Source organism: Colias philodice, chromosome 24 (assembly GCF_061535455.1).
Source record: "Colias philodice isolate Cphi_HAF_F1 chromosome 24, ilColPhil1 Martin Lab GWU primary, whole genome shotgun sequence".
NCBI classification, from domain to species: domain Eukaryota; kingdom Metazoa; phylum Arthropoda; class Insecta; order Lepidoptera; family Pieridae; genus Colias; species Colias philodice.
In genome coordinates, this window is record NC_143109.1 from 3,088,720 (window position 1) to 3,111,372 (window position 22,653).

The window sequence follows — 22,653 nt, forward strand, 5'->3', positions numbered from 1 at the left end:
TATATGAAAATCTAACAGCAGAAATATTTTATTAATGAAATGGTTTTAATTAATTGGAGACATGAAAAAATACCTAAAATTTATTTTTGTAAGATTGCTAATATGTAAACGATTAAGCTTTTGCAGTCAGTAGTGGCAAAGTATTGTAGTGTCATGGCGAAACTTTACTCATTGTCAGGTAGACACGAAACGTAGATTGATTATTTTTGCCACACCTTTTGTTTATGCCAATTATCGCATGTGTACCTCAAATTCCATTTACACAATAATACTATAAATAAATATATGTGTGATTTGTTCTAAACAATTCAGAATGAGCACAGCCAGCGACATGGCTTGGAACACATAACCATGAAATAAAACGAAACACGTTTATCGTTAATACATAAATACCATCAGTCCCAAACATAATATTTGTGTTGCAAATGTCACCGTAATAGAATGCCAATTTGAACAGCACAGTAAACTTTACTTTCTTTCTTGCGGAGCCCTTACGTTGCTTTAGGTAAGTGGATCCATGATGTGACGGAATCAATGATTTCATGTTATCGCTTCTTTTTAGCGGTACTTTTATTATTATTTTATATCTTATGCATCACAGTTTTATTTGAACATTTTTTCATCACTTTTGAGTAACGTTTCGCTTTGATTCACAAATCTTTCTTGTTTATTTTACATTCAATCATTACACAAGCTTTTGCCACATTTGTATCATACTTCTTTTATCTCTTATTGGCGTTTAGTTCATTTACAAAAAAGTGCTTAAATGTATAATATTTATAGGTGATCGAATTTGATAAAATTTTTATAATATACTGAATTTGGACAAAGCTTTGATTAAAAATTTCTTAACACATATCGATGTTGCACATTTTCTATGTTCGAGTGTTTGTCAATATTTTCCTTACGCATATTTTCTTTTTCAGATATTTTAACAGAAGCATCTAAGGTTCTAACCGCTGCCGCCATACCAAAATCACCATCAAAACATCTTGCCGACAATTTGGCATTTGTAAATGTAGACAAACCCACTATAACAACTGGTGCTATAGAATTAGTCGATCGTACGATAGAGAAAAGTATTGATGTAATTGATCAAATTAAGAAGGAACAACTTGCCGTCAAAATGGAGGAAATGCAGAGATCTACTTCTTCTGATACTTTCTATTCAGAATCGAGAGTAGAGACATCTACTTCTTCGTCTTCTATTCATAAAACAGTAGAAGGGTCACAACTAAAATTTCAAAACATAGACCCTGATGCAGTTATGTCAGATATGATAGCTAAATTTGGCACAACCAGTGAATTCAGTACTGTAGTTTCACATAAAGAGACTGAGACTAAAAAAATATCGGGACAAGAGTTTTTCTCTGAGACGAAGCAGGTATCATCTTCCGATGATGACTCACTTGTAATAAAAACAAAAACTAGTCATGAGCTAAGGGGGCAAGAACATGAAATCAAAGAAAAAACTGTTATTCGAAAAGATGGAGAACAAACTGAAACGTCTCAAAAGAAAATGGAAAGAGCCCATGAAGCGACTGCTAAGAGATCGGATATGGAAACAAAAACAGTCTTTAAAAGTACTGATGATACGGATATAGTTAAAGTTGAGAGAGAATTTACGGAACAAGGTTTATATACTGGAAGACAAACTAAGTCAGAAGAACGCATGACTGCATTAAAAGACGAGACAGTGAAGAAAAAAACTGAAGTCAAAATATCAGAAAGAGACTTATCACATGAACAATGGGGTAAAGAATATTTTACTCAACCTGGTGAATTAGAAGACATACATGAAGTTGATGACACAAAAACTAAGGTCGCTTTCGTAGACTCAACTTTAAAAATTGTGGAAAAAGATGAAGTAGTGTCTAGTGTTGAAGTTTCTGAAAAGGGTAAAGTAATAAGTTCTAAAGTAGAACATCACAAAGAAGAATCTGTTATCGAAAGTAAAGAACATGATGACTTGAGTTCAGATGCATCACACGCACCAAGTTTCAAGAGTGAATCTGGTGAGAGACGTGGATCTACGGAAAGTAGTCCAAAGAGCAAATCTAAATCATTTAAGAAAGATGACGAAATTTATGAAGTGGACTTCATTAAGGAAATTAAAGTATCTACGTCTCCGATAAAGAGCACTTTTAGCCGTACTGGAAGTCAGGACACGCATTCTGAATCGGAAGTTGCGCCTGAACTGCCTCATGACGCCGATACTCCAAAAAAAGAAAAAATTACTAAATCTCCTGTAAAAATTCCCCAGCAACAATTAGAAGATCAAGTTTTAGAAGTATCAGTACAACAAAAAACCGAAACGTCACTGAAATCTAGCATAATAGAAACGACTGCAATTAAAAGTTCTGATACCGGTACTGTTTTAGAAATAAAGCCCGCGAGCGATCTTAAGACTGATATATCTACTAAGCCTACTAAGACTGACGTGTCTCCCGGTCCAATAGAAATTTCTGAAGAAATGAGCACTTCGAAAGACCTAATGATAAAATCTGCAGATAGCGTAGATACAGAATGTATGGTAAAATCCTTGGAATCTCATGAAGCTGAAATTTTACAAAAGTCCATGGACTCTACAGTGAGTGCGGAAACTTTACATCCATCAGAGTTTTCAACAGAAGCAGATTCAGCTTTTCTCACTGGAACCGATCATAAAAAAGAAGAAATGAAGCTTATCAAAGAAAAAAGTTTGGAAGATATATGTAGCAGTGGCTATGACACTGACCTCTCATCTGCTGAATTCCATGCAGCAAAACAAGAAATGGAAAGAGTAGATTTAGATTCAGTTACTGTTCCACCTCTAACGGATCTATCGGTTTTAGAAAAAACTATCGATGAAGTTAAGCAATCAATTGAAGCTGCACAAGTCGAAATTATAAGTGAAAAAAGCGATGGTAGTATGAAATATAAACAGTCGCCATCCGAATTCCAATTCAAAATACTTATTAGCCCTGATAGACCTGAAGTCATTACTGAGGAGCCTCAGCATGGTGATGATGCTACTAAAAGTGCTCCAACACAAGAAAAAGATGAAAAAAGTCAAATATCTGATAGCACATCTCATAAAGTAAGCTCTCAAGAAGAAACAACATTGTCTGATACAGATAATAAGGAAACTGTTCAAATAAAAGAATCAAGTCCACCGTTAGATGCAGATATATCAATTAAATCAGACAGTGGACCCCATTCTATTTTAGAAACTGAAAGTGACATAATGTCTGATAAAGACTTATCTTCTAAGGGTAGTCCTGAAGTTAAACTAAGAGTTCAAAAACACATTAAATCTAAATTAGGTGTTGCTGAGAGACGCTCAGCCTCAGAAATTGAAGGTTGGTCAAGTTCCGGAGAAAGCCACTATCACAGTTTTGAACATTCAGAAAGTAGACCGCTATCGTCCGATGTTGAAGTTATGATGACTGCGCAAAGTGCAACAGAATTCGAAACAGCTTTAACAAGTCATGACGTATCATCACAATCTCTCAGAACTTCAAAAGATTATTACACAGCATGCAGTTCTCTTGCATCTAGAGATAGTATGAGAAGTTTGGATTCCGATGGTTCAAGTCACGTAGCTAGCATTGATATTTCAGATGCATCGGAAACATTAGTACCTTCAGCTCACGAACTCAAAGAAGAGCTAATGGAAAGTAGTACATATGTTGAACAATTTCTACATGAATCTGAAAAGGATCTTACAAAGAAAACGAGTGATGAAGAAGTTTCTGGTGAAGAAGAAGACTACAAAAGTGACACTGTTGAACCAGTTGGGAAGATGAAAAGGTCACATGAAATGAGATTTCAACCCAAAGATATGATACCGGAACACTTTCCGCTAGAAACTACATCAGAGAGTACTGAATTTGACGAAGATTCACTAAAAGATAAAGAAGGATCTGATACAACAATTTCCAGTCAGCTTAAGACAGATGAAATTTTATCATCGTCAATTTCAAAACTTGACATGTCATCTTCGCAATCACAACTTGATTTGGATAAAGAGGAAGTACAAGAATCAATAACAAAAGTTTCATCGTATTCGGAACAGGCTAAACCATTCTCTGTTACAAAAATAGAAAGGCCAGAGAGACAATTTGTTGATATTGAAAGTGAAATAATACCAGTTGGTTCTGCTGCATATCAAGAAATCGAACAATTTGGCAGTATAGTTACTGAATCCACTACAAAATCTTCGAATGAAGAAACAGCTATTGAAAAGACTATTATTCCTGAAGAAACAAGCATCCCTAAAGTCAAATCTGATGATGTACCTCCACTTGAAATTAAAGAAGAATGTATTAAAAAAACTGTGCAAGATATAAGTGTGGTGCCGTTTCCAGTTATGGAAAGACCCCCGAGTCAAAGAGAATTTGTTGATGTAGAAGAAGAAATTATACCTGTCGGATCAAAACAATATGAAGAAATATTGAAATCTAAAAGTGATTCTTCTGTTCCAAAAACTAATGCTGAGAAAGCAACTGTTATATCAGACGAATCAAAAGTATTAGAGAGCAAACAAAGCTCAGCTTCAAGTTTAAAAACTCACGAGTATATTTCAACGCCACATACACCTCTATCCGCGCCTAGTCAAAGCTCTCTTTCTACTGATAATGGCCGTGAATATATTTTAGATGATATTTATGATATATCGGAAACACCCGAACTGAAATCTGACTTAATAACTGAAAGTAGTAAGTCAGAACTTTTAGTTACAACTGATGAAAGAACCTTACGTAATTATGAAAAGGAACAAGATTCACCAACAAGTGATGAATTTGAAATGGTTGACAAACCCAGTGAAATGGATGATTTTGTTGTGATTGAGGAGGTAGCAAAAGAAGCTCAAGAAAGCGATCCTGAAGGTAAAAGCCTGCAGATAAATTCACAAAAATATGTGGCACGCCATGATACTGAAGTAGAAGAATACTTATCTAAAACAACTAAGAAACAAGAAAGTGCAAGCAGTACGTCTGGGTCATCGGACGATGATATGCAATATGAAATGGAACAAAGAAGACTACAAGCTCAGGAATTAGCCGAAATTGAAGCTGGTAAACGCTGGATTCAAATGCAATTTGAAGGTGATCCACGATATGATTATGAACGGATTCCCCTGGAAGATATCAAGGAAGAGGAGATGACAGATTTTGATGCTAGTCGCATTGGTAGTCTTAGCTCTCAAAAAGAATCCATCGGAAGCTTCGGCAGTTTTAGAAATTCGTATGGAAGTTTATCGGAATCAGAAATGGCTTCTCGTATGAGATTTAGAATCAAAGGGGAAAATGATGATATATCTATAAGTTCACTTCAAGAATTTGAAAATCTTGAAAGGGCATTAATGGAGCAATACCAACAAAATTCATCATCATCTCAAGACTCCCTTAATGGCTCTTTACCTCGTCGTTATATATTAAGCAAAAGCCAAGGCGAAGAAATAGAAATTTCAAGTCTGAAAGAATTTGAAGGACTAGAATCAGCCTGTCTTGAAGCACTTAAAGCTGAACTTCTCGCCAAACAAAAAGAGGCATTATTATTAGCCGATCCTAAAGTTGTAAGTGGTAGTTTCTTAGAGCAAGAAAAACGTTCATATGACAGCAGCTCTGATAGTAGTCCACCTATGAAAAGTGGTAGCCCAAGTCAAAAATCAGGAAGTCCATCCCAGAAAAGTGGTAGCCCTTCGCAGAAAGGTGGAGGTAGTCCATCGCAAAGAGTTGGAAGTTATGGTAGTCCTTCTCAAAAATTATTGGCAGATTCGGCCGCAATCAGAAAGCTAATTGATCAACAGTTGGCTTTAGAACAACGTATGCAAGAGGCGCGACCTAAAATAGTTACAGTAAAGAAATATGATGACAAAGGAGCTTTCTTTGTGCCAGTACCAGAACCTGAATCTTCAGAATCAAAGTCAGGCGAAGTAGTTGAAGAATGTACTAAATCTTCATCTTTTGTGTGTGCATCTGCACCAAGTGATGGCTCTGCTGAGTCGATCCCCGGAGATTGCGAAGAAATGATGAAACTTTTAGATCAAGAAGAAAAATCGAAAGATAAACCTAAAGTTCCAAAATTACCGGAAGGTGGTGTTGTAGAAGTTGTAAGAACCACAACAGTAATACAACAACGGTTTGTTGATGGAAAAAAAGTATCGGAAAAAGTAACTGGGCAAGAGAGTGACGGTGCAGTTGATATTCCAGCACGGACAGTGCAATATGACGAAAGTTGCATGTCGTTGGGCTCAGAAATGTCTTCTTCGTTAGCATCTCAACCTTCCGAATTGGATAGTTTAATGACTGTAGTTGAAAGGCAGACTACAGAGGGTGAAATTGTAACTTACTCTAGGCAGACTATAACGGTGTCTGCGGACAGACCAGAAGATTTAGATTTCTCTAGAGAGGGAAGCGCAATACGTGAGCTATCGCCCTCCTCCGGGAGGTCTATAGCTCACAGTATTGTGTCAGGCAAACAATTCACAGATCCAGCTAGCGGCTCTTGGAGTGCACAGGATGAAGAACTTAGTTCCTCTGGAAGTTTTAGCAGGTAAATTATTTTAATATTATAATACATCGATTGCATGGACCACCTGTGTTAATACACGTCACATGACAATTTCATAGAAATCAAAATAAGACAAAACTCTCTTAAAGATTTTTGTTTTTCATGCTTAAATTTCTGAAAATATTATTTCTTACATATTTATAAAAAAAATAGGACTAAACAGAAAAATAAGACTGATAATTGTGGAATTATTATTCTGTAACTAACATATTTATAACAGGGCTCGTGCAGACTTGATGCTCGGCAGCACGGACAGCTTGGAGGCGACCAGCTCGAATGCTACAAGAGCTACTTATAATTACGAAGTGGACACACCGATGACAGGAAGCCTTACTTCTGGAGGTAATTTGAATCAACTTTATATGTTGTAGAATATTAAAGGATATATGAATTTATTTAATTAATTAATTATTAATTTTTTAATTTTATTTAATTGTGACCAGAACTAAATGTAAATAATCGTTATAATGTAGATATTACCTACTAGTTATTATTCTGTGATATTACTAATAAATTGTCTTAAATCTTTGTTTTAATTTATATGTAACATGTCCTAATGCTTTACCAGATTCCAATAATCTATATCATCATAAACATGTATATTTCTAAATTACGCATTCATAATCAAAGCTTTATAAAACGCTATAATATGTAAATTGGAATACCATCGCTAAAACCACTTCAATATCAGAACCTTATTCATTTCATATTTCTATAAACTAACTCTTACCTTACTGTATCTGCTATATAAACATATTATGTTCTTCTATAAGAACCGATTTTTATGTGCATTGGCTACATACATAAATACTTTAAATGAATAAATAAAATATCAATAAAGATCGGCTCTTTAATCACATCATGAGCATTAATCCTTGCTTCTAATCTAATTATTTTGTATGTACATTGCTACCCCACCAAGCTTGTTACTAATCAGAAAGATAACAGCGGTACCACCTCCAGGGTCGAACACCATGGTCTCGTCCCTTGATACCCTGGACCCCGTAACGGCTGTACAAATGGAGAGCCTTGAGCATCAGTCTACAAGCGAACATCATTCACAATTTGAAGTTCACGAACCTGACTCTGATACAGAAAGATTGGTATGTTGATGGATAATTGTTATTATATTGAAATCTGTTCAATAAAATACCAAAAATGTACTCAAACGTTAAAGCGTATCTCGTCTGGAAAAGCACGATTAAAAAAAAATTTCGAGTCTTATTACAAACTAGCTGTGCTCCGCGGTTTTACCCGCAGTGCTCTATAGTCTTCCTCGATAAATGGACTATCTAACACCGAAATAATTTTTAGACCACAAATAAGACCAGTGGTTCCCGAGATTAGCGCGTTCAAACAAACAAACAAACAATCTCTTCATCTTTATAATATTAGTATAGATGTGAATTTTCTCCTTTTATTTTATATGATGGACAATATCTTTGTCGAACTTATTTTTTAACATTTACGCATTGAAAATACCAAGAAAATGTCAAATCTAATAACCTATATACCAATTCAAAGGAAAACAACACCCTATGAGGGTAACAAAATAAACATTTTCCTAGTCATATAATAGTAGAAATATTTCAGGAATTAGACGGCCGTATCCCCAAAACAAAGGAACGTACAATAATGTTCGACAGCACGGACACACTAAGCGCTGTCAGCGGTGACAACTCGGTCAAAGAAGCAACAATTGAAGCACCAGCTGCTACATTCTATATTGGAGATACACCTATCGTTAGAGGTAATGTTAGATTTTGTATTGACAAAGTAGGAATAGGAAGAGAAAAGTTTGGAATGATATATAGTTCTATAGCATATTCGGTATAGTGGAGATACAATACTCTACTTGAAGCTCTACTCTAGCATGATATTTCAGATAATACATATTACGAGTAGTGATAGTATATTATTAAGTAGTATGCATCCACTCTATTATGTTTTTCGATCTAATTTCAAAGCTTTATAATAGGTACAAGTTCAAGAGGTATTATTGTCAAAATATATTATAATCAAAAGAATGCATTCTGAGGGTATTCTCAATAGAAATGTTTCAAAAAATAAGTTAATTCGATTCTATCATGCAAATACAAATTATGATGATATTAGGAGACCATCGCGAAGATGAAGACCAACCTACCACTTTATCTGGAAGCTGCCCGGCGTCATTACCACCGACCACTCAAGCGTCACCGCCCATTCCTGCTCAAAGAAGGTAAGAATTTGCTACATATTTTATTGTCCAGTTAACCCTTACTTTTCTCTCATGTCAATGTTTAGATTCTATACAAGAAGCTTATATATCTAATACACTGGAGATTGCACTATGACCATTAACTTGTAACAAGAAAATATGACGCTGAATGACGCCTGTATGTTTTTTTATCCCTTTCACACCAACTTGCTTATCCCTTTCACACCTAACTTGGCAAGTTGGTGTGAAAGGGATAAAAAAACATACAGGCGTCATTCAACGTCATATTTTCTTGTTACAAGTTAATGGTCATAGTGCAATCCCCAGTGTATTAGATATAAGCTTCTTGATTATATACGAGTAGTTTTCCTTCATTGTTTTGTTTACATGTTAGGCATTACTGGCCCTAGCTGTATAATTTAAGTTACGCAATTTATTTGATTGCGCTGAATCTTCAATGCTTTAATCACGCTTAGTTGTATCTATTTTGTTGTTATCACACTCTTTTATTTAATTGTCATCTATTTTAGCATTGAATACAGCTGTTACATTTTTTAAGCTATTGCATAGCTTTTATCTCAGACTTTGAGCGCGGTAACTGAATGTAAAAATTCCGTAACGAAAACATCTAACACCCCCTACTCCATTAATTATGAATTTATCGTAACACGCTTTAAATAACTGTAAGCTGTATCTCATTGTAGTAGTAATTGTACACATTTTGTTGGGTTTCGATCTGTTCCCGAAATTGATATGTCGCCTATGGGTCCGGCAAGATCGTGACCTGTTGTGTGTATTTAATTTAAATAAATAAATAAACTCCAACCGGCACAGCGATACGATGCTATGCAATAGCTTTACCGCGGCAGTCCTCGAGTGCCACACGAATTTTTTATCACCTATAGCTTGCGTACGTTAGCATATATTATAAAAATCATTAGTCTGATATTAAAATATGCTAATTGTATAAACTAAATATATGATTATATCATTGCAGCTGCTATTGTTTAAGTCACACCCAAGACAAGACCGAAAAATAGGTACACTGTTTTTATTGTATTGCTTTTTATTATTTGCTTCATTTGCATCGTCCATTTTTTATTTGCCTATTGTTTGATCATTATGGTTTTGAGTTTGATTTTGGGTGATGGCTTAGGTATGATTTCTGCTTTGTCTTAATTTTAGCTCATTTTGTTTATGTTGTCTATTGTTTTGTTTCTAAAATTAATACAATAATACCTATTTTGATGATGTGAAAATACTGTTTGACATTATATTCATCCTAGTTATTTATATATAATATATATATATATATATTTCCTGTTTTGTTATAAATTAGCCTAATGGAATGATATTATATTATCTAATATCGTGATATGGGAAAAACATCTTGTACACTTAGCTTTTGGTGAAGAAGTAAGATACTTACTGGAGTTATAATTTATTAATATTGCTTTTTTTTTCAGATCATTAACAATGCTCGCAAAATCACCGCACTCAAGTTTAGAAGACACTGTCAAAAAATAAATTTTTACTTTCTTTATAGCGGCATCTTTATTAAAAGAAAGTCGAAATTTATTCTCAAATACGGATTCTTATCATTTCACTAAATAATCTTATATCACTTCGGTATTATAATGCTTGAAATCATGTTCTTTACGGTTTTATCAAATTGATCTTTTTATTTAACGAAAAAAAAGATGAATATTTTTTTATTTAAATTTGTAATTGATAAATTGAGATGATTGACGAGAAATGAACTATATCAAATAGGATATTGGTTAAGGATTTTACTATTTTTAATGCAAGCTTTTGCCGACACTTAAAGGACTTACTCTTTTGGGACAATCCGTCACTGAGACTATAATCAAATTCCATAATGAATTTGACCTACTATTTTAATGTGTAATCAATAATACAAGTTATTACACCCAAGTTTTGATCCCAATGTTTAGCCATATTAGTAGATGTTCGACATGTATTTCGTTAAATGTACTAGACTAATATTTTGGTACTAACTTTTGTACTGTCGTTGGCCGACTGTCCATGTAACTTCGACCTAAGTCTAGTGGTCCAGATCGACGTTTTAGTGTGTACTCCCTTTTTGGAGCTATCTGTACATTCTTATTGTTGTATGTATATACTCCTGTGTACATTTCGTTATTTATTCACTTCTATTTATTTAGTCACGAGAAATGGTTCTGCTTTAATTTCTAGTCTTTAACTTTATTTGTACTTAATATTTATTATTTTTATGAGTTAACACTAGAGCGCTCGCGCCTAAAATTTTCCTTGAGTGCACGCGTGGGTCACATATGTCACCCAATACGACACACGTTTTTTTTCATAAAAATCGTAGTTAAAAAAGTAAACGAAGTACTTATTTATGAATCAACTTTATTTTTAAGTGATGAAACAAAAAAAATATCAATATTTTCTCATTTTACTTAAATTATGAGCTAAACATAAACCTCTGTGAAAAGTAACTAATTTATTACTTATTGTGATCAATCAGTTTTTTTTACTTTGGAAACTACAAATTTGGTAAAAATAATCATCTAATTATAAAGTTTAAGAATAAGTTGTTCTTATCCAATAAAATTTTATTTTCAACTAGGTTTCCACCCGCGACTTCGCTCGCGCAGTCAAAGAAAACCCGCATAGTTCCCGCTCCCGTGGGATTTCCGGGATTGCGTCATTTTCCCGGGATAAAAAGTAGCCTATGTCCTTCCTCGGGTATCAAAATATCTCCATACCAAATTTCATAAAAATTGGTTCAGTAGTTTAGGCGTGATTGAGTAACAGACAGACAGACAGAGTTACTTTCGCATTTATAATATTATAGTATGGATAAAAAATAAGTATGTCCTAGCACTCGAATATGAGTATTTTATTTCGATTTTAGTTACCCATATATTAATAATTTCTTAAAAGTATAAATTGATCATAAGAGCAGTAAAAAATAAAAGCGGTATACTTGATTTTCACTCGTAATTGTATGATTTCAAAAACTTCCTAGAACGCTCGCGCGGGGGACATGCGTCACCCATGTACTTTTATATTTTCGCAGAGTACACTTCGTTGCACCAAGGAAGCTGATACGCTGCTAAAATGTCCGGTGATTGGTAGTCGGGGAATACCTGAGACAACAACACTCAAGCACGATTGTTTAAAAAAATATTTAGCAATATATAGCACTGGGTGACCTATGTCCCCCGCGCGTGCACTCTAGTGTTAATGGTGTTGCCACAAAACGTCTTATGCCCTAGACTTTATAGATAGCTTAGTTCTAGTCTTCAAATATCGCTTACTAATATAGAACGAATAATAACAATATGTAAGCAACGTCAGATTTTGATAGATTTTTTGACTACTGGATTGAAACATTTCCTACATAATCTGTCCTATTTGGATTGCTGTTGGTTAATACGTTTCTATTCATGCACAATTTCTCATAAGTAGTTAGGTAGAGGTACAAAATTTAGGTTAAGATGTATTTTGTACGGCCGACTTGCTTTATTAAGGCTCGTTTATTTTGTTGAAACAAGATTTTTATTTACATAGACAAAGTCTCATAGTTTTATTTTGTCGTCTATTCATACTTGTTGAAATTTTAGGTATTTGATGTTTTCGAAGTCGAGTGCTTATGCATTAGCACTATGTTTCTTAAAATTGTTGCCATACATGAAATTGTTAAAGTTGGTCGTAATGTAACACGGCTTGCTCACTTCCAGTTTATATAAAATGGCATAGATAAAAGAATGTTCTAGAAAGAATTGTTCTTATACAAGAGACTGATTGAACATCTAGGGGTGTATATCGATGGACTTGCTTAGCGCAACAGTAGCTGCGAGGCAATCGTTTCATATCGATAAGAGTTAAGCTCTTCGCTACAGCATTAGGGGCAAGAGAATTCTAACACTGGTAATGAAAAAGCAGCCGTATTTACATGTGTAGTAGATACAGAATTCTATGCAGAGGTAACAGAACTTATTATAAATATGTAAAATATTATCTAAATCACTCTTGCACTGCAATTAGATTTCTCGTTATATAACTAAGTGAATTCAATTACTGAGTGAATGAATTTTCTTGACTGTAATGCTCAAAAATTAGCTATTTATAAATATTATATAGTGAATTATGTTAAAAGTATGTGTGCTTAAGTCAATGTTAATTAAGCTGGCGCCAAGTTAGGGCGCTGTCGTATTAAGTTTATATATAATTTGCTACGTTAGATTGTTTTACGTTGTATTTGTAATGCTGAATATTCTATCAATAAATAATATTATTGAATATTGAAATAAAATGCTATGTCTCATATTCATTTGTTGTTTTATTTTAAATATACCCGCTCCCTTTCTTTATAAGTAAAACAGGACAATTTTCACAATTTTCACACACGGCATGATCTGATCCCATACTAAGCTTTCGCTTAATGTGTTATGGAAACCAGACGGCTGATAAACATTCATATATAATTTTAAATAAATACTTATATAGATAATTAACACCCAGACACAGAGCAAACATCTATGTTCATCACACAAATATTTGCCCCGGGTGGGAATCGAACCCACGACCTCTGGCTTGGAAGGTAGGTTCACTACCAACCAAGCCAACCGCGCGGCCAGTCAAAGTAAGTTATCAAGATCGGTGTCTATAAAATAAAATTGATAAAGCGGTACCATATTATAGAGCCAAGGTGTGAGTGTTCAATGTGTAGGTTATTAAGTCATAATATTATTTTTTTATATTTAATCCAACATTCATTATTTTATTAGGAAATGCTTTCTTTTCTCATGTAAATAAGGATATAGTTTGGAAGTGATTAAAATGAAACCAAGGTTTATGACAAAATATTTTATTAAAAATTAACAAAAAGTATAAAAACAATTGTGCCATTTGAATTATTATCAACTACAATACTCAATACTTACCTAAAAATAAATTAATAAAAGGATTGGGTCTTTATATTTTGTAGACAATAAAAATGAAACAAAGGACAGGGTTATTATTCAATTAGAAAATTATATTTATTATTGGAAGCCAATAGAAGTTAAGTTAAATATAAAAACTTGTTAAGTTATAGATAAGTAAAGTTTCAGTATTCAGAATCAGTGATGAAAAGTACTAAAATTATCTATAATTACTTAGAATATTTACATATATTATACATAAATAATTAATAAATAATATCTAGGTATATACACTGATCTAGCCTCTACAATATAAATCTCATAATGAAGACGCAAAAGAAAATTGTACACAATTTAAAATGTTTCAAAAATCCTATTAATTTTATTTGCGATGGGATTCGAACCCACTACTTACCTTGTCGTTATATTATTAATAATAATTCCGTTAATATTGGCACATTTCGTTGCACAATAAATAATTTAAACGAAAACTCTTCAAATAAGAGATCTTTATTCGATCTCTTCTTCAAATTGTTTTCATTTCTTAAATCTAATGATTCTTAAATATATTATGGCATTCTACATTTTGTATGAAAATATATACATCATTACTAATCAATCAAAATATAGAAAGATTTTTCACTGGAAAAAAATGATTAAAACTAGCATAAATAAATAAATAGATTTGGTGATAAAGCCTCGAGTTGATGGATTAGATATCTAAGTGAAAATAAGTTAAATAAATAATACAGATTCTTCAGTCTAATGTTTGTTTCTTCATAGAGAGTCGAACTCGGATACGTCGCTAGTCTGAAAATGAAAAAGTAATATTTAAAAGAAGCATAAACGATAAAACATAATAATGTGGACTAAAAAGATCATAAAGAATTTTATAATTAGTTGTGTGTATTTAATATTTATAAAAGTAAAAAATTTCAAAGTATAGAACAGGTTTTGCCAACCGTACAAAATATTTATATTTAGAATTGTTTGAAATTAAAATAAATTGTGCATATTGAGTGCATTTACAGCGATCATAAAATTTATGAGTATGCAGCGTGCTCTTTTTAATCCTATTTTTAAGCTATTGCATAGCTTCTATCGCGGGCCTTGAGCGCGGGGACCGAATCGAGAAATTCCGTAACGAAAAAACCTCACACTCCCCACTCCGACGGGCTCGGAGGTGTGGCTTGAATGCATGCTATGCAATAGCTTTACCGCGGCAGTCCCCGAGTGCCACACGTCTTTTTTTACATTTAATCTATGTGATTAATTCTTAATACAACATAAATTAATAAAAAAGAAAACGCTGTACATATCAACAGGGTGGTTTAAAAGAAATACCCACAGGATCAGGTTTATAAAGGTGCACGTGAGGCAGGAGGAAGGTGGAGCCCAGGTCCCGTTCGGCCATCGTGTTCACTTCCTGGATTACAAGTTATTTTGTGCGTAAATATAGTACAGGTAATAGTGTATAATATTTAGATGTAAAATTATATAGTTAATAGTATCTGTGGTCCAGGTATATAGCATTTCATGCTGGGTATATCGAATGGTTGTAGAGGACGTATAGAAAGAGCTTTTATTATAATATATAATAGGCATAAGATAATTCTGTATTTATTTGTGTTTAAAGTGTGTGTAGCAGTAAAAGTATAGATATATAATATTATAGTAAATAGATTTTAATTTCAAGTATCTATTTTATTTCTCTAAAATAAGTTTTAATATACAATAAGGCGATTTTGAGGGCTATATTCATAAGATATAATATATTTCATTCAATAGAAATTTATTGCCATGTGCCCACCATGATATTATCAATATTGTTTATTATCAAGGCCCGAAGTAGTTACATACGCATTAAAATTTTTGAAATATTGTGTGACTATACATCTTCAGTAATGCATATGCTAAGCAAAATATGAGGCAAAATTTACATAATAGTATATTTTTATATTTACACATGAAATACTAAACAAACCTGATGTGTAAGTCGTGTGGAGGACGCAGCTCGGCCCGTGCTGGCGGGCAGCGTGCCGCCCACCGACCGCGCCTCCGACAACGTTCTGAAACACAATTTGTTTCAGCGCCATCTAGCGGGGGGTTTTGGAAGTGGGAAATAACCCAGCCGTGTTATGTTGTAAACAAGAAGCTTATATCTAATACACTGGAGATTTCAGTATGAACATTAACTTGTAACAAGAAAATATGACCTTGAATGACGCCTGTATGTTTTTTTATCCCTTTCACACCTAACTTGGCAAAAATAACATTTGAAAAAGGAATGCTGTATTTTTATTTATTTTTTCTATAGAACCTAGGTTACAGCTAAAATTTTAAATTCGTAAATTGAATAGAAACTTTAATGAGCTTTACTTTGATTATATTATGTGAATATTGAAATATCAACAGTGATGATGATACACCCACCTCTGTGAATATTTTACGTAGTTTATTTTAATATTAAACGATCATTATTAATAATAGACATACAGAGGAAATAAATTAAAACTTAATTCCCCTATGAATATTAATTTATATTAAAAATGTCAGCCTTTTATAGCTCAATGCTTACAACTCTCCCAAACGACGCTCAGCGTCCGTCCATTCAGACATATTGTCGTCTTGGCTGAAATAAAGAAAATAGGTTTAAAACACTTAAATAGCAATATGCATAAGTATTGTTTGTTTTTTTTAAAGCTCGAACGTTTAGATAAAAATAATGAAAGTCGAAACATGTATGAAAAATAATATCTCTCTGAATTTTAGTATACGGTAACAACGTAAAGTTAATTCTTTCTTATCAACCACATAAAATTGTTCAACCAATAACATTATTTCAATGTTTCAAAAATCTGTACACAGAAACAGATTTCCAAATAATATTAGTCAAAGTAAAATATTACCAATAAGATTTCCTTAAAGTATCAAATCTCGACAGTTGTCCATCAACGTCAGTCTTGTTTATCGAAGAAGCGTCATCTTCCTTCATTCCATCTTCAGGACGAACCGTTGTTGATACTTTAAATCCCGCTGATACTAAAGCACCTTGAAATCAAACAATTATTAAAAAAAACTATTGATGACATGAATTTCTAAAAACCAGCGAAAGCAAATTAAATAATTTTTGAGATTTTTTTTTTAGAAACAGTAACTATACGTTTCAATAAAAAAATCATTTTCATTGAAATAATGAAAAATATACCTTGTTTATTATGTCGATCCTTGTTAGCGCTATATGACGATTCTAAACTATGCTTTCTTCTCATCTGAAAACAAATTTGAATATTTATATTTATTATTTAGTAAATACCTCTGATACAATGGGAGAAAAAACTCGAGAAATATTTTAATTAGAACAAGATGATACTAAATTAATAATTTATTTATTTATTTTTAATAGTAGGAATGATTGCAATGAAGTAATTATAAAATTATACCTCTTCAGTAACATTAGTTGCTCCGGATTCTAAATAGCTAATCAATTTCGCTTCAGCACATGCTTCTAGACTCTTCTTTCTTGAAAGGTTGTCGCGGCTGAAACATTGAAGTTTTAAATAAGATTTATTTCATTTATTTTTCACTTGCTGTTTCTTCTTTTTACTAATATTTTACTGAGTTAATATTATCTATTACGCCTTTAAACTTTGTCATATAATTTTTTATTTCTGAAACATAATTTGTCGCCGTAAGTTTGTAAAAACCGGTAGATTACAATCTAACTCACGAGCAAACTGGCGACAGTTTAATCATAATCTACCGAAAAATAATGCGTTATATTTCAATAAAATGTCACATATCGCAAATATTACCCAACGAAATTGTATTCTAACAGTATTTACAGTTTTACTGTAGCATAGTACTGACCTATCGCTGTGCGGGTGCAGGCGAGCGCGGGGGATGAGCACGGCGGGCGCGGGGGGCGGCGGCGGGGAGTGCGCGGGAGGATCCGACATCGCGATCTTATTGCTGGCACGGGAACGTTGCTGTAGATAAAAAATAATAATTTATCAAGGCTGGATTTCATTCTTATAATGTTAATTTACTTTAAAACTAAGAAGCACGAGTCTTCGACAGCAAAAATCAGTAACAAGGTGTTTTGACCGGCTTTGAGTTTTTACTGTGACAAATATTACGCTCAGACAGCGAAAGCGCGCTTATTGAGCCAAAGCATAGCTCACAGTGTGCGATTATCACAATAAAAGTCCCATATCGCGAAATTTGTATTTTGGCTCTTTTATATTATATACGCTAAAGGTCCGCGACGCGACACGAACAAAATATCTTACTATACATATTATATACAACCTATAGGAAATCTTTAAATTTTACACGAAATTTTTGTATATACAAAACCTTTTTTTTACTCAGATTTGTTGCTACTTCCTGTATTGTTTAATCTTCACTTTAGAATAACTTTACCTATAAGTCTATGACTGCATTAAGGATATTGTTTTATTTAATAACTAGCGGTCCGCCCCGGCTTCGCCCGTGGTTCATATTTACGTTTTCCGGGATAAAATATTCCCTATACCTACGGATTCGGAAGAATCCCTCGAAAGAAATTTTGAAATCGGTCCAGTAGTTTTTGAGCCTATTCAATACAAACATACAAAAATACAAAGATTTCCTCTTTATAATAATATTAGTACAGATGAAGAGAACTTACCTTAGTTGGTATATAAGGTAGAGAAGCATTCTGAACGCTACACGTCTCAGCAGTCTCCCGCTCCGCTATAAGTGCCCGGCGATCAGCTCTCTGTTTTGGCATATTACCCTGAAATTATAACATATTTTAATTAAATATTTAGGATGTAGAGCGTCAAAAATAAAACTGGGCAATTCTAAAATTGACAAATGCTTAATTTTTAGAAAAGAGACCAATATAATGTAAATTGCAATTGCTTCTTTATATTTTGCTTTTGCATTGTTATACCCCACAACATTATCTATTCAATTAGGTACATTTCAAGTCTGCTACACAGCTAGAACGTACATTCACTCATAAACGCAATTTCAACCAGTCACAAGCCACTATACCTGATGCAGCCCCGGCATGCAGCCAATCACGAACGTCTGTGTAGCCGATAAGTCTGCTAGAACAAGGCTAGAACGCACAATAGGTTCATGCGTTCACGCAATAAACAAATGCAATTTCAACCAATCACAAGCCACTATACCTGATGCAGCCCCGGCATGCCCTGCATGCAGCCAATCACGAACGTCTGTGTAGCCGATAAGTCTGCTAGAACAAGGCTAGAACGCACAATAGGTTCATGCGTTCACGCAATAAACAAATGCAATTTCAACCAATCACAAGCCACTATACCTGATGCAGCCACGGCATGCCCTGCATGCAGCCAATCACGAACGTCTGTGTAGCCTGTGAGTCTGCTAGAACAAGGCTAGAACGCACAATAGGTTCGTGCGTTCACGCAATAAACAAATGAAATTTCAACCAATCACAAGCCACTATACCTGATGCAGCCCCGGCATGCCCTGCATGCAGCCAATCACGAACGTCTGTGTGGCCTGTGAGTCTGCTAGAACAAGGCTAGAACGCACAATAGGTTCATGCGTTCACGCAATAAACAAATGCAATTTCAACCAATCACAAGCCACTATACCTGATGCAGCCCCGGCATGCAGCCAATCACGAACGTCTGTGTAGCCTGTGAGTCTGCTAGAACAAGGCTAGAACGCACAATAGGTTCGTGTGTTCACGCAATAAACAAACGCAATTTCACCCAATCACAAGCCACTATACCTGATGCAGCCCCGGCATGCAGCCAATCACGAACGTCTGTGTAGCCTGTGAGTCTGCTAGAACAAGGCTAGAACTGAGGCTAGAACGCACAATAGGTTCGTGTGTTCACGCAATAAACAAACGCAATTTCACCCAATCACAAGCCACTATACCTGATGCAGTCCCGGCATGCCCTGCATGCAGCCAATCACGAACGTCTGTGTGGCCGGCGAGCGCGGCGCGCAGCAGCGCCGTGACGCGTAGATCGTAGCCGCCGCTACTATGAGTAGACCGCTGACTGTCACTGTTATCAGCACGGCTGGAAAAAGATTAAAATAATATAATAAATGTTTGTATGTTAGTTTGTTACTCCTTCACGCAACTGCTGAACTGATTTTCATGAAAGTTGGCACTTTTTATTGAACTACTGCTATTATATTGAACTACTTTTTTATACTTAGCGTCGAACTGATGGGAGTCTGCAGTCTCATAAAGCTTTGTTTTCTTTTTCTGGACGCTCAATGGATATCCATTAATCTTCCTTATGATAATGCTTATGATCAGAAAAAATGATAGAATATTTATTTCAGTATAAATATGGTACTATTTAAAATTTACGATATAAATATGGGAGTAACAATAAATTTCACGATTTTAAAATATACTGATGAGATGTCCTTACAACTTGGATCTACATTTCGAACGGAGCTTACATTCAATGAGATATTTATATATATTTACCTTTAAGATTAATCTGGCAGGTCCTCCCAGCGTACCACTTGAAGCATTCGCAGATGACAGCACTCTCTCTGTCGAAGCAAGTACCATGGTAGTTGCAAGTGTCACAACCAACTGCTTCCGCTGTGAATGAAATAAATAAAGCCGTTATTAACAATCTTAAATGTTACATTTCTTCTCAAAAAACTACTTAGTATTACTTAACATTAACATGTAAGTTTATAGAAGCAACATAATTAATATTATTATTTGTATTAGACACCGGTTTTATGATTGTCTTGCTCTATGGCATAGGCCTCCCCAAGGTGAATGTAATAACATCTCATTAATAAGTATTATAAGTGTAAATAGAGTAAGGTATAGGTGTTTTATCTAAAACTATGTAATAGTGGTCGCATTATTGGAAAAAAATCTAAAGGAATGAAGTAAATTTCTTTCTTCAACAGTTTTTGGCAAATGTTCGTCTTTATTTTATAAGTATTCTAGCATACAATTGTATATATTAAAGAAATAAAGAGTTTTGAACTAAAATAAATATTTTATTTTTCAATATACAAAATCCCACAATATGATTATAGTACTTACAAGAACAAATCCTGCCAGGATACAGTGTATTAACACTTAAATCAGCAAATCCTTCTAAACAACTGCAAGTGTAGGTACCCCGGAGGTTAAAGCACTTAGCGTGCTCCGAACAATCGTGGAATTGGCTGCTGAGGCATTCGTCGAAGTCTGCAATTTATTTTTACATATAAATTCTAGAGCTACATAAAGACTAAGGCCATATGCCAACGGCTAGCAGTATACAAAATGTAACAGACCAATTAAAAAATATGTTGAGTAAATTGTAGAGATATATAAACGCCACAGCCTCACCTCAAACAGTAACCATTATGTTAAATATCACTTAAAAATATAAGAACACTTTAGGTAAACCACTCTACTACAGCAATAAGACCGCATTTGTAAATATTTTTCGGGATAATTTTCACACACGGCACGATCTGATCCCATAGGTACTAAGCTTCCGCTTGTGTTATGGAAACCAGATTGCTGATAAACATACATATATAATTTTAAATAAATACTTATATAGATAATTAACACCCAGACACAGAGCAAACATCACACAATTTGCCCCGGGTGGGAATCGAACCCACGAGCTCTGGCTTGGAAGGCAGGGCCACTACCAACCAAGCCAACCGGTCAGTCGTACATATATTTTTATATTTTGTGTTCTTACTGTATTTCTTTTTCTAATGTGTGTGCAATAAATTATGAAATAAATATATCTTTTTATTTTATTATCAAAACAAACTTACCGCTAACATTAAGCCTGTCGATTAGATCAGCTGCCGCATGCACTTCGGTTCCTCCGAGACTGTAGTTGTTATTCCTTAAGTATTTTTCAATAACTTCCTTCAATCTGTATTCATGCGCATTGTCGGAGAGCTGAAAAATTAACATGTTTAATACTTTTTCAGCAATATCCTACTAATATTATAAATGCGAAACTTTGTAAAGATGGATGGATGTTACTCTATCACGCAAATACTACTGAACCGATTATAATGATTTTTGATTTAAATATAGGTACTTAACTGAAAGACATAGGCTACTTTTTATCCCGGAAATCCTACAGGAAGGGAACTATGCGGGTTTTTCTTTAAAAACTCGCATATAGTTGGAAATTTTTTGGAATAATTACATTTAAACATTTACATGTTTTATAACTAAATTATTTCGTAGTAATTTGTTTACTTTAAAGGTCTATAAATAAAGTTACTATTTCTGTTATATTTATTATCTGGTGCAATTTAATTATTATCTACTATTCACCTATGAATAAATTTTTATTTACCTGCACATAGAAATCATTAACAACGCCCTGGTAAACTTCTTTAATCTTAGCTTTCATCTCAATCGGATGGAATCCAGTTATATGAACACCATGGAATACATCTCTCAAGTCTGATTGCATCACCATTCTGTTTATACCCTCGTGCGTAGCTATAGCGAGATTGTGGTATTCTTTGGTAGAATTATCTGCTAGGTTGGGGTGGAACTTGAGCCGCTTGTTACCTTGCGATGCTAGGACTAGGCTTACTGAATATGTGTAGGTTGCTGGAAGGAAAAGTTGAATTGTGAATTATTCTAATGTAATTCAAAGAAACAAAGTTGGATATTATGCGGTATATTTGAAAATATTTGATTTATCTTCTTATGGCATAAAAGTATTTTGTACTTCATATTCGATTGAAAGCTCATTAATTGTATAAAAAAAATGCTTACGTTTACACGGTCTATCTGGGAACATTCTAGCAAAGCCAGGTCTACATACGCACTTCATCATACCATCAATCCGTTGACAACGTTCATTTCTTGATGCCTTGCAGTCTGGCTGACATTCTTTGCCGAAACCAATTCCTGAAATCATTTACCATTTTATGTACAACCAAATCTACTTATAAAATCATTCAAAGATTTTA

The 22,653-nt window shown here is 34.1% G+C and overlaps 2 protein-coding genes across 4 annotated transcripts in view; one reads left to right on the plus strand and one right to left on the minus strand.

Moving 5' to 3' along the window:
- LOC149477656 (uncharacterized) overlaps nucleotides 1-11,015 on the plus strand; it is a 78,448-nt gene extending 67,433 nt beyond the window's left edge. Inside the window, exons 47-52 of the mRNA XM_089710480.1 lie at nucleotides 927-6,540; nucleotides 6,779-6,900; nucleotides 7,522-7,661; nucleotides 8,152-8,308; nucleotides 8,674-8,779; nucleotides 10,225-11,015. Of these exons, the coding sequence (XP_089566606.1) occupies nucleotides 927-6,540; nucleotides 6,779-6,900; nucleotides 7,522-7,661; nucleotides 8,152-8,308; nucleotides 8,674-8,779; nucleotides 10,225-10,285 (6,200 nt within the window). The 3' untranslated portion in view covers nucleotides 10,286-11,015. The remainder of the gene's footprint in view (nucleotides 1-926; nucleotides 6,541-6,778; nucleotides 6,901-7,521; nucleotides 7,662-8,151; nucleotides 8,309-8,673; nucleotides 8,780-10,224) is intronic.
- Nucleotides 11,016-14,287: 3,272 nt separating this feature from the next.
- Nucleotides 14,288-22,653, minus strand: part of LOC149477657 (uncharacterized) — an 80,160-nt gene continuing 71,794 nt past the window's right edge. For 2 of the 3 annotated variants that reach the window (XM_089710137.1, XM_089710135.1), the window contains 15 exons: nucleotides 22,457-22,591; nucleotides 22,026-22,288; nucleotides 21,487-21,616; nucleotides 20,750-20,896; nucleotides 20,168-20,287; nucleotides 19,600-19,745; nucleotides 18,350-18,457; nucleotides 17,548-17,666; nucleotides 17,121-17,217; nucleotides 16,886-16,949; nucleotides 16,587-16,728; nucleotides 16,256-16,309; nucleotides 15,662-15,746; nucleotides 15,026-15,103; nucleotides 14,288-14,487 (listed from right to left, as the gene is read on the minus strand). In XM_089710137.1, the coding sequence (XP_089566263.1) occupies nucleotides 14,455-14,487; nucleotides 15,026-15,103; nucleotides 15,662-15,746; nucleotides 16,256-16,309; nucleotides 16,587-16,728; nucleotides 16,886-16,949; nucleotides 17,121-17,217; nucleotides 17,548-17,666; nucleotides 18,350-18,457; nucleotides 19,600-19,745; nucleotides 20,168-20,287; nucleotides 20,750-20,896; nucleotides 21,487-21,616; nucleotides 22,026-22,288; nucleotides 22,457-22,591 (1,721 nt within the window). In that variant the 3' untranslated portion in view covers nucleotides 14,288-14,454. The remainder of the gene's footprint in view (nucleotides 14,488-15,025; nucleotides 15,104-15,661; nucleotides 15,747-16,255; nucleotides 16,310-16,586; nucleotides 16,729-16,885; nucleotides 16,950-17,120; nucleotides 17,218-17,547; nucleotides 17,667-18,349; nucleotides 18,458-19,599; nucleotides 19,746-20,167; nucleotides 20,288-20,749; nucleotides 20,897-21,486; nucleotides 21,617-22,025; nucleotides 22,289-22,456; nucleotides 22,592-22,653) is intronic. The other variant, XM_089710136.1, reaches the window with a different exon arrangement.